Source organism: Nicotiana tabacum, chromosome 10 (genome assembly GCF_000715075.1).
Source record: "Nicotiana tabacum cultivar K326 chromosome 10, ASM71507v2, whole genome shotgun sequence".
Classification (NCBI taxonomy): Eukaryota; Viridiplantae; Streptophyta; class Magnoliopsida; order Solanales; family Solanaceae; genus Nicotiana; species Nicotiana tabacum.
Genome location: NC_134089.1, coordinates 33,053,075 through 33,064,600, shown reverse-complemented (window position 1 = coordinate 33,064,600; position 11,526 = coordinate 33,053,075). Strand labels below are relative to the sequence as shown.

Below are 11,526 nucleotides of genomic sequence, written 5' to 3'. Positions count from 1 at the left end.
GAAAAAGGAGCAAAAGGAGAAGAGCAAAACGAATCTGGACAGTATTCTGTGATTGTGCTTTTAATTGCTTTTTTTAAATATTGCCAAGTCAAATGTCAATGTCCGAATAGTATGTAGTAGGGAAGAAATTGTTAGAATTCAATGCCTACAACAACAACATACACCATAGGGTATATTTTCACAAATGGGCTATATAGAGGATAGTGTATAGAGAGGCAGAACTAGGATTTAAACCTTATGGATTCAGGATTATAATTCTTTTAAGTTACTAATTTCTAAATTAATAATTCGTACATATTCATTGAATTTCTTAATACGTGTTCAAACCAACAACAACAACAACATCCCAGTATAATTCCACAAGTGAGGTCTGGGGAGGGTAGTATGTACGCAGACCTTACCCCTACCCCGAGGGGCAGAGAGGCTGTTTCCAGGAGACCCTCAGCTCAAGAAAGCACCAAGTGACGATATATTAGTACTATTGATAGACTCATAATATAATAACATAAAATACATAACATACATAAAAGAAATTAAAATAGTAAAATAATAGCCATATAAGAGAATATAGAAAATACGAGAGAGATGGAAGGTAAACTAATATCCAGCGTATAAAGCCCTGCATCAGTAGCTAACCAGTAGCATCCTAAGTCTAACTCCTAACGGGCTAGTCTCACTCTAGTGCGCTGTATAGATATTCACAACTTCCCCCTAACCTTCAACCTTAATGTTCGACCTTCATAATTCCCTGTCTAGGGCCATGTCCTCAGTAATCCAAATACATAATTCAAATAAAAGCTACTGGATTAGACCGAACCAGCAACCAACACTATAGCTCCGCTCCTTAGTGTATAGGCAAATCTTACCCCTACCTTATACAGGTGGAGAAGCTACTTCCGATAAACTCTTTGCTCAAGTAAGCACATTATCTATAGTAAAGAAATGCAATATAAAAAATAAACAAGTCATAAAAAGGAATCATAAGCAATAGTGTGATATTAACAAACCGAAACAAAAACAATATCAAGTAATAAATGAATCCAAAGAATAAGCCACAACTACAATAATACTAAACTATTGGTATGTAAAGAGAATATGCTTTATTACCTACTAATTTTCTATCCTAAGTAAAATTTAATGCATATACCTAATTTATATATTAGTTTATTATGATCCAGTGATGAACTAAAATAAAACTGTATATTAACTATTACGTCAGACATTTTTATAACAACATCGTTATATAACAACACTTCTCTATAAAAGTAAAATTTTTTCGGAACTAAATCTCATGTTCTATTATAATATATATTTTCTATAACAACAATTCACTATAACATTAAAAAATATCCGAAACAAACAAGGCTTTTATAGAGAGATTTGATTGTATATACATTTTTGTGTGCGCGTGACTACGCGAGTGTGTGCACATTTATTTCTAAGATGTCAAAATTTAAACTATACCAAATTTGAATCACAATAATATACTCCCTCCGTTCCAGCTTATGTGTACATATTTTTTTTTAGTCTGTTCAAAAAATAGTGATCCATTTTAAATTTGGAAACAATTTAGCTTAAACTTTCAATTCTACCCTTAATAAGAAGCTTTTTTAACCACACAAATATTCTAGACCTCTTTCTGATTTGTTTAGGACCACAAATCTCAAAAATCTTTTATTTTTTCTTTAACTTCGTACCCAATCAAACAGGTTCACGGAGATCTCGTTTATTTCTCTCCTTGATCCTTTTTAGGTAATATTCTAATCTGCTTCCGCCTTCCGGTTCTTTTTACATTGTTTACGTGTATTGATATATCATTGAAAAAAAATTGTACACGTGACCAACATTTCTACGAAATTAATTATTTTAGGTAAATCTTTTAAATGGACAAAAATACCCAAGAGCGAGTCCTGCTCCTTAACGAGTCTAAGGACTCACCAACCTCAACACGCACTTCCCCTTCTTCCTCCTCCTCATTTCTCATCAATCTTCTATTTAAATTCATCCAATTTATCCTTTCCCAACAACCCCCATTTCATAGTTAATTAATATCATAATGTTTCATATAAAGAGGTTGTTCTAACATATATTACATGGTACTAACCACCATTCTTTTATCCCCTTCATTCAAGATTCTTCCCAATGGAAGCTGTCAAACTTGGAAATAAATTTCACCCACATTCCTCTTATACAAATTCTTCATCTTTTTCCAATACCCATTTTGGATTGATCAAATTTAGAAAGACCCATATAGGATTTGAGCCAAAAATCCAAAAGAAATGGACAAGTTTGTCTCTTTCTGGTGGAGAAAGATTGAAAGAGGAAATCTTTTTGGAGAAGAAACAGAGAGATTTTTCTGTAAAGTGTACAGCAGAGGGAATAGAGAGAGGATTGTTAGTAGGTGGAAGAAGTGATGAAGAAAGTGAATTTGTGGTGGCAGAGAGATTTAAAGTAGTGGCTTTAATGGCTTGTGTTATGTGTTTGTGTAATGCTGATAGAGTTGTTATGTCTGTTGCTATTGTTCCTTTAGCTGCTAAATATGGATGGAGCAGCTCTTTTTTGGGTATTGTTCAGGTATTTCTTTTGCTCATTTTTGATGCTTCTGTGATACCTAATACATTCAACTTTTTTTTTTTTTTTTTTTGTTTTGTTTTGCTTTAGAATTGTTTCTTTGAATGTTAAGAATCTTTCAACTTTGGTTCTTTTCCAAATAGGTTATTTTTGGCTATAGAAATTCTCTATATATTTTGTTTTATTTGAGTTCACTTATAGTATATTCCAATATTAAGCTCAAGTCTTTCTAGACAAAAAAGATCATTTCTTCTCATGTGCTCAAGCTTTGATAGGTAGAGTTATCGATACCTAAGCTGGTCGAAGTTAACAGATATCCGATAGAATTAATCGAAATACGCGCAAGTTAGCCCGAATATCACCGACCTCATTAAAATATGAGGGGAAAAGAACCAATCTTTGTGCATTTGTGGTTGATCAGAATGGTAGCTGTTATATACCTGCCAAGTCTGCTAATAAAAGGAGTACCACTAAAAGAATGGAAATCAAGAAAAAGCCTAAAAATTAGCCAGAACGGGACCCACAAGTTGTGTTAGCTTTTACTGTAACATCTTTCAAGTGGAAGATGCGAATTTTGTTTTACCTTTTGATGATAAAGGTTGTGGTCTAAGGTCAATAAAGTTGGTGAAAGTTATGAGAAATCAAAATTCAAACTTTAGTGAAGACAAAATTATCAGTAGGTGATTCTTTTAATCTGTCTAAGTTTTAACTGACAGAGTTAGCGCTACTTGTTTTGATGGGAGATAACACGCATCACAAATGTAAATCTGAATCATCAGAAGCATTGGCTGTTAACATTCAGTCAGAGAGTGGGGATGGCTTGTGATATAGGGTGGGACCTTTAATTCTGGCCTTTGTGGATTACTTATTTTTGAGAGTTTATTTGCTATTTGGGTCCCTTCTACAAGTTGGCTTTATTAAAATCATTTTTACTTGGTTCCAACAGCGGAAGTCATTTTCCTGCTTCTTAGTTGGTTGGTAGGAGAAGAAGAAGAAGAGAAGAATGTTCTTCTTAGTTAAGTCTTTTGCACCTACCAGCTATTGAAAGTGAAAGGGCCACCTACTAGTCTTCTTCATTACCCTGCCCTTTTAGTGAGTATATTACTCTTTTAAGTTAAAAAGACAGCCCGGTACACTAAGCTCCTATTATGTGCGGAGTCTGAGGAGTGGCCGGATCATAAAGGTTTATTGTAAGCAGTCTTACGTGGATTTCTGCAAAAGTGACATTTATTACTTTCTTAAGTTATACTTATTAGAAAAACAATTTATTAATCATTTATTTGAGGAAGGCCGGCTACAAGGAAGGGGGGGGGGGTTGAGTGGTTCTGGGAAGGAAAAGAAGGGGGACAGTAAGAATTAAACTCACAATCGTGGAGATTATGTAAACCTTTAGCACTGCAGAGAGGCAGATGACTGATAATTCCCGACAGATATTAATTGTGGACAAACATATTTGATGGCTTTGAATCTTAACTAGTAAAATCATGTTTTTAAAGATGCTGGTGTAAGACATAATTGACACTTGAAAAGTATGCTCATCTATCATAGGATAACTACAGATAGCAGTACTAAGTGGCATAAAGTTACTTTCTGAGCAAGAAAGGGAAAAGTATGCTCCTATTCAGACACCTTCAAATTCAAGAAAGCATATCCAAGAGTATTTCTAAGTATAATTTTATGATTCATGTTTGAGCTTTTCTGTGTATTGCACATCTTTCCAAGATTTTCGGCAAAGAGTTATAACCACGTATTGCATTTATTCTGCATATTCTTATCATCTATGATGCTGACGATGAAACAATTTTTGCTTTACTAGTCATCTTTCCTCTGGGGTTACATATTTTCCTCTGTGATTGGAGGAGCATTAGTAGATAAGTATGGAGGAAAGAAAGTGATTGCTTGGGGTGCAGCTCTTTGGTCTCTCGCCACTCTTCTTACTCCATGGGCAGCAAATCACTCCACAATCAGTCTGTTGGCTATTCGTGCTTTCTTTGGTCTTGCTGAAGGAGTAGCTTTGCCTTCTATGAACACCCTTTTGTCCAGGTAATTTGAATTTCTCATTGTAGCCCAAACACCTATAACCATTATTGGGACAGAGCCAAGAAATTGTGGTATCTACTTTTTCCAAGTACTTTATTAGGAATACAACAATGTTTTGAATTATTATATGGTTAAGAATATACGTAATATTTTTCTCGAAAAAGATATACTATGTAACATTATCCAAGCTTAAAGAATGAATAAAAAGGGCAGCCCTATGCACGAATCATCCCGCGTTTACGCAGGGTCCGGGGATGAATGAGAACCACAATTGATTTGAAGTTGCCTCATTATCGGCTTGTGGCAAACTGAAAGATACTCCTAAATGCTGAAAAATACTCCACCTAATTGACTTTCAATGTTGTTAGTGGCATATTAATCAAGTGAAGCGTTTGTGCTCAAGTTGCAGGCAGTGACCAGTCCTACAAATGTTAAGATTTAAAATCATTGGTTCCTTGTATATTATGGCTTTATGTAACTGAAAGAATATGTTCTGCATGTTCAAGAATAGCTGAGTTTGTATGTTCCTCCAATTATGCAGGTGGTTTCCAAGCCATGAACGGGCGACTGCTGTTGGAATATCCATGGGTGGGTTCCATCTTGGAAATGTTGTGGGTTTGGTGCTAACTCCGTTATTTATGTCCTCGGTTGGAATTTCTGGTCCCTTCATCCTTTTCTCATCTCTTGGGCTTCTCTGGCTTACAACGTGGATTAACCGGGTGACAAATGATCCACAAGAAAGCAATTCTATAACAAAAGCAGAGCTGAGGTTGATCCAAGCAGGGAAATCAGATTCTCCTCCTCTAAAAAAAGGAGAACTTCCACCACTGCAACTGCTGTTGTCAAAAATGCCCACTTGGGCTATTATTTTTGCTAACGTCACTAATAACTGGGTAGCCCCTCTTTCTTTGACTTGGTTCCTTCTTGGTACCAGAGCATTGATGTTATATTTGACGATAAAATATTTGAAATTTGAAGTCTGTGTAGTTAACTTAAAAAATCTTTAACTTGTTGCAGGGATATTTTGTTCTTCTCTCCTGGATGCCTGTTTATTTCAAAACGGTGAGTCACAGTTCCTTTTATTTCATCTGCCTTTTCGCCTGTGGCAAGGCAGAAGATCTTGCATGGGTCCAATTCTGCTTAGAAGATAAAGAAAAATTCCGTCCAGATAATTTGTTCTAAGTTACATTCTTTATCTTGTACTGCAAATATACTAGGACCATAGGTGTTTAGACTGAGAGCCTATTTTCAGGAAAATGTTGTCGAAAGTCTTCTTGATATCTGCTTGAGAGAAATTGTTTTCTTTGTTTCCAGGTTTTTAATGTGAATTTGAAACAAGCAGCTTGGTTTAGTGCAGTACCATGGGGCACAATGGCATTCTCAGGCTATGTTGCTGGAGCTGCATCAGATTTCCTAATCAAAGCAGGGTACTCATTGACATTCGTCAGGAAAGTCATGCAGGTAACTTATCTGCCATTTGTAACAGCTGCATAAAGGGGAAATAACTTTGTTTGGTAACATAATGTTAGAATCTGTAGTTTAAGTTGTCTTTAGAGATCGCAAAAAATGGCCTATAATGATATGGTGTTCTTGCAACAAATTACGCCTTCTTTGAGAAGACAGTCATGACCAGCAAATGATATATTACAATTACACAGCACAAGTGTATTTCTTCATTTCCTCGCACTTGTACTCCTCAATTATCATTCATAGATATGAAAGTTATGTTGATAATCCATTTTTTTCTTCTTATAAGGGGTTTGGCTGATCCAAAATCTTAGTCTACTATTCTCTTGATCTGTCCAGCATTCATGACCTGATTTGAGCTTTTTATGAAATTCCCACATCTATTTTGTTTTAAAATATTGCAGTCTATCGGTTTCATTGGTCCCGGGATGTCTTTGCTCTGCTTGAATTATGCCAAAACACCTGAGGTTGCAGCAGTGATGATAACTATAGCCCTGAGCTTCAGCTCTTTCAGCCAAGCTGGTTTTCTACTTAATATGCAAGTAAGCTACAAATTTCAATTGTTGATTCTTCCTTTAAACTAATTTCTAAAGCTACTTATTGACAGTTAACTTTACTCTGAAAGTCAATTTACTTAGCTTGCCTTTTCTTTTTTGGATAGGATATTGCACCTCAGTATGCAGGATTTCTACATGGTAAGTATCTATTGTAACCTTCTGCCACTCTAGGGGTCGTTTTGTTTACGGTCTAGTTATGCATGGATTATGTTGCATAGGTTATTTATGCTGGATTTTATACCGGAAACTTTATATGGAGATTAAATTTCCTTATACTTCAAACCAAACGACTTCTAAATCTCTTGAGGTTTTCTTGTGCACCTAACATGTTTTTCCTCTTATCAAACAGGGATTTCAAATTCAGCAGGGACACTGGCAGCTATAATAAGCACAATTGGAACAGGCTTCTTTGTACAATGGCTAGGATCCTTTCAAGCATTCTTAACTCTCACTGCTTGCCTCTACTTTGTCACAGCCATCTTTTGGAATATCTATGCCACAGGAGAGAGAGTTTTTTAGACTCTAGTCTAATATTTTCCAAATGTTGGCTGGCTTGTATGAGGATAAATTCATTTAGAGATAGCAGAAAGGACAATAATTACATCCTTTACAAATATTCAATTTTTTCTTTTCACTCAGTCTCATGGATGTGAGTGAGAATATATATATATATATTTTCATGTCTAGTTTACTATTTTATCTTTCGAAGGAAAGAGGAATAGCCTACTTATTTTTTCACCCTTGTAAACATTTAAGTTACTTTTAGAAGAATATATTAGAGAAATTTTGGAAGCATAAATTTTGGCAAATCCTCTTGTATTTGTCCTTGGCCTCAGGAAAGGAGCTCCACCCAGGCCATATTGAAGCTTCATTACACTAGCTTATAAGCACTTATCGGTTTTGATGAACACTAAAAATATTTACACCAAAAGTCATATATTGATCACCCACACCTTTATCACGACTTCTTTTAAAATCTATCAACACCGTCCACGACCGTCAAGAGAACTCAAGTTCTTAGGAAGATGTTTGCCATCAAAATCAATCACATTGCTTTGGTTGAGAAAGCTCTTACTTTTGTAGATCACCCTTCTTCATCTCTTTATTTTTTAAAAGCTTGTTTTGCATTGTGTTTCCTATCCAAATATCTATTCTTAATTGCATCTTGTTTGTAAGGGAAAACGTGGTTGTTTTGCAGAAACATATGTTCAGTTTCCAAACTTCTCTTGTGCTTTTCAAATTTCTAGTCTTATTGTTAAAATAAAAGTTAAGAAAAGGTATAAATTCCTGGAAATGATGCAACATATTTAGCTGCTCAATAAAGGATGAAGCTCTGCTATTAACGAATATATTCAGCTTAAGATTTGTTCCAACTTTATAGTTTCATAAATTATGGTTAATTGTTTCATTATATATGATTTATATAAGATAATATTTTTATTTTTTTTAAATTCCTAAGTATAAGAGCTTTCTACATACTTCAAATAAAGAAAAATTTAATAAGTAAAATTTTATATGTATTGAGTTTCGTTCTTTTATAATACTAATATAGATAAATAAAGAAATTCATGTACATTTTACAGTCATAGATAAAAATAAAATATAAGAATGTGACTAAATTTAAACTAATATGTAATTATTATCATTCCAGTCCTATAGATGTTAAAATAATGTACCAATTCGACTTGCGACATTGAAATAAATTTTTAATAATGAAACTTCGTCTAGATCAGTACAAAAGGGGTAAAAAGATTCTCCCTTTTTCCTTTTCTGTCAAATATGAGTTACTTACTTCGAAAATAAATACGATCACATCAATATAATTTTTTTCTAGCTCAAATTCCAACTTTGTTTGATGTTCAAACATATGCATATTTGTTTTATTAATATTCAACTTTCGTATTTCAACTGTCTTATCAAACAAAATATTTGTACGTTTATGTCTTACATGCTAAAGCACATAAATTTATTTTCCTTGCAGAAACATAAACTATAAATACAGGTACTTCCACATATTTGTCTTATGGTACACGATAGGACAACATATTTCAGTTATCGTATTCCTATTCGTATTTGACAATTAGATAATACAATTACAGCTCGTAAATATTACATAAGTAGCAATTTTAGGATTTTAAATTCCTATATCTAAATAGAGCTTAGTACGAGTGAAAGTGCTTGGCATTTAGACTCCTAAATCTAAAACGAGTTGATTGTGAAGGACTCTTAGAACGGAAAGGAATTGAAAGTACTAAAAATTAATGTAAGTTTTCAGATTAATATCCTTGGTAAGAAAATAATTAAATGCATATTCATAAATATTAGAAAAATAATTAAGTGATTATTTTTACAGATGAAAAAAAAGAGAGACTATTTGTCTAGTATGAATTCATTTTTAAACGATAAAAAAGATAAATAATATTTCGCTAAGGGCCTTGGTACTTTTAATAGAATATAGATTGTTTCATTTTATATTAGCTTATTATCATAAAATTTGCACAGTTCTTCATAAAACAAGTGATATATTCAATTTGCTGTAGCTGTATTAAGGAGCAATCTTGTGGAAACAACTAAAACTATAATAACGCTATGTGATCTTTGCTAAAATGGGTATAGGTAATTACCAAAAAATAAACTAAAACTCGTACAAAGTACTATTGTCGTCTTTTCCCCCTCTCTTACAAATTACTTTGTTTTTTTCAACCTATTCTCCAAGTTAGCAGCAATTAATAAAGTTAACGGACTCACTGCGATCAATATAGGAAAAACAACTCATTTTGGCAATCTAAATATTCTTGTATGCCATAAGACATCTGGAATTTGATAATGTTAAGGACTAATTGTATCAACATGCGACCTTAAAACCTCTTCTTCGTCTGTCTACAGAGAGAGAGAGAGAGAAATCATTTACTCTTCAAACCCAAAACACAGGCAATATAATAGCCACAAGGACAACACTTTTACATCTTATTTTATAATTCACATACTTAGTCAACTACACCAGTTTTTTCTTGACTTTACAACATGTAAAGCACCTCAAACTTCATTCAACTAAGCATTTTTGGGTTCTTAAACTGTTTTTCTTGGTAAAATATATTTTTCTCGGTGAATGGTGATTGGTGATTGGTTCCAAGATTTTATATCTTTATTCAACAACAACGTACGCTCCCGTTGGGTTGGTAATGTTAGTCATCACTACCTGTGTTTCTCTAGATAAATTCATCTCGGACCAATATTAGGCCATCTCCAACCTTCCTCATTTTTCCATAATAGGGGTAACTTTTGCCATAATGAAGCTCCAACCTTCTCTCATTTTTGCCCCAAAAATGGGGGATGAATAGTGTTCCCCTCCCCCATTACTATTCATGCATATTTTATTATTTAACTCTTTTAATTTATCTATTTATATATACCTAATTATATTTATGTAATATCTTTATAATATTAATTTTACATTTTAACTTTGGCGTATAATTTTGATAAATTAATTTTCGTGCATTTATTATTTTTATGTAAAATTGTAAGTTAATTTTATTATAAGTTGTAATTGTACAAAAAATATATATAATCATCTCAAAAAATAAAAGATGCAAATATAAAATATTAGATGTTACTAAAATTGAAAGGTGAAAATTGAAAAATACATGAAAATTGGAAATACATGAAAATTGAAAATACATTAAAACTTAGTATACATAAAAATTGAAACTACGGTAAATAGCATAATAACTTATTAGGGAGGTATGTCATTTTTAGATACACCAAAATCATTATAGTATTGAGTGAATAGGGCCGATGATTGTTATGGTTGTGACTGTGGATATTGTTGACTTCTTTTATACATTATTCGTTGTTGTTCTTGTCGCATAAATTCACGACGAGTCGGATCGATAATAGAATCCTCATCCATCATTAAAACTTTATTTTCTTCTTTCATTTCTTTTACTCTTAGTTTTTCTTTTTAAACAGTTAAAACTTCTTTTTTTGGCTCGGTTGCATTATTCATCGCCTCAACCATCCGATTATTTTCTGATTGGATTGTCTTCATATAATCTTCGTCAATTTTTCTCTTCATTTTTGCAATTGTTGCAGGACCCTCACATTTTTGGCAAAAGAAGTGCGACATGATATAATGACTATATGTATTATACTGCACAACATGATAATCGAAAATGAGCGTGATCTTAATGCATCAATTCAAGATGATTTGGAAGGTCCACCTCCAACAGTAGAAATGACAGTAGATGAAAATCAACGATCTCAAGAATTTTTAGCTCAACATAGAAGAATTAAGGACAAAGATGCTCATTTTGCACTTCGTAATGCATTAATAAATCATTTATGGGAGAATATTAGAGATTGAAGTTGAATATTTATGTAGTATTTCGAATAAATTTTATCGTTATGTAATATGTATTTAATTAATCTTGCATTGAATTATTAGTTAATCTATAATAATTGCTTACAAATTATATTATTTAAAATTTTATGGAATTGTTTTAATGGAAATTACAAATTAATGAAAATAAAAGATGGAATTTGTTTAATGGAAATTAAAAAATAAAATTAAAATGAAAGATAATAATATAATATAGAAGAGAGAGAAGAATATAAAAAAGAATATTCTCTTTTGGGGGGAAAATGGAGGAATGGTTGGAGTAAGTTGTCACCAAAATGGGGAATCTCCATTTTGGGGACCAAAATGAGGGTAAAGGTTGGAGATGCCCTTATACAAAAATAAAAAAATAAAAAAATAAAGAATATTGAAGTTCTCTTTATATTTTACATGCATAAAAATCTCTACTAGAGCTAAAAGGCTCCAAAAAAGCATAGGACCTAAAGTAAATATACTAACATGACTAAAACATATTCCCAACTAATTGATATCTAT

The 11,526-nt window shown here is 32.8% G+C and overlaps 1 protein-coding gene across 1 annotated transcript; it reads left to right on the top strand.

The window, feature by feature from the left end:
* Positions 1-1,906: 1,906 nt before the first annotated feature.
* On the top strand, positions 1,907-7,434 carry LOC107769534 (putative anion transporter 3, chloroplastic). The gene is made up of 8 exons (XM_016588760.2): positions 1,907-2,574; positions 4,388-4,614; positions 5,153-5,504; positions 5,629-5,673; positions 5,926-6,072; positions 6,483-6,620; positions 6,740-6,773; positions 6,985-7,434. Exons 1-8 carry the CDS (start codon positions 2,143-2,145, stop codon positions 7,152-7,154), a joined length of 1,545 nt encoding a protein of 514 aa, XP_016444246.1. The 5' UTR covers positions 1,907-2,142; the 3' UTR covers positions 7,155-7,434.
* The last annotated feature ends 4,092 nt before the right edge of the window (positions 7,435-11,526 follow it).

Bases quoted from the DNA above. Each gene is read 5' to 3' on its own strand.
- LOC107769534 (XM_016588760.2), top strand. From the start codon at position 2,143: ATGGAAGCTGTCAAACTTGGAAATAAATTTCACCCACATTCCTCTTAT. The intron at 5,505-5,628 runs GTAGCCCCTCTT...AACTTGTTGCAG, and splicing joins CTAACGTCACTAATAACTGG to GGATATTTTGTTCTTCTCTC. The intron at 5,674-5,925 runs GTGAGTCACAGT...CTTTGTTTCCAG, and splicing joins TGCCTGTTTATTTCAAAACG to GTTTTTAATGTGAATTTGAA.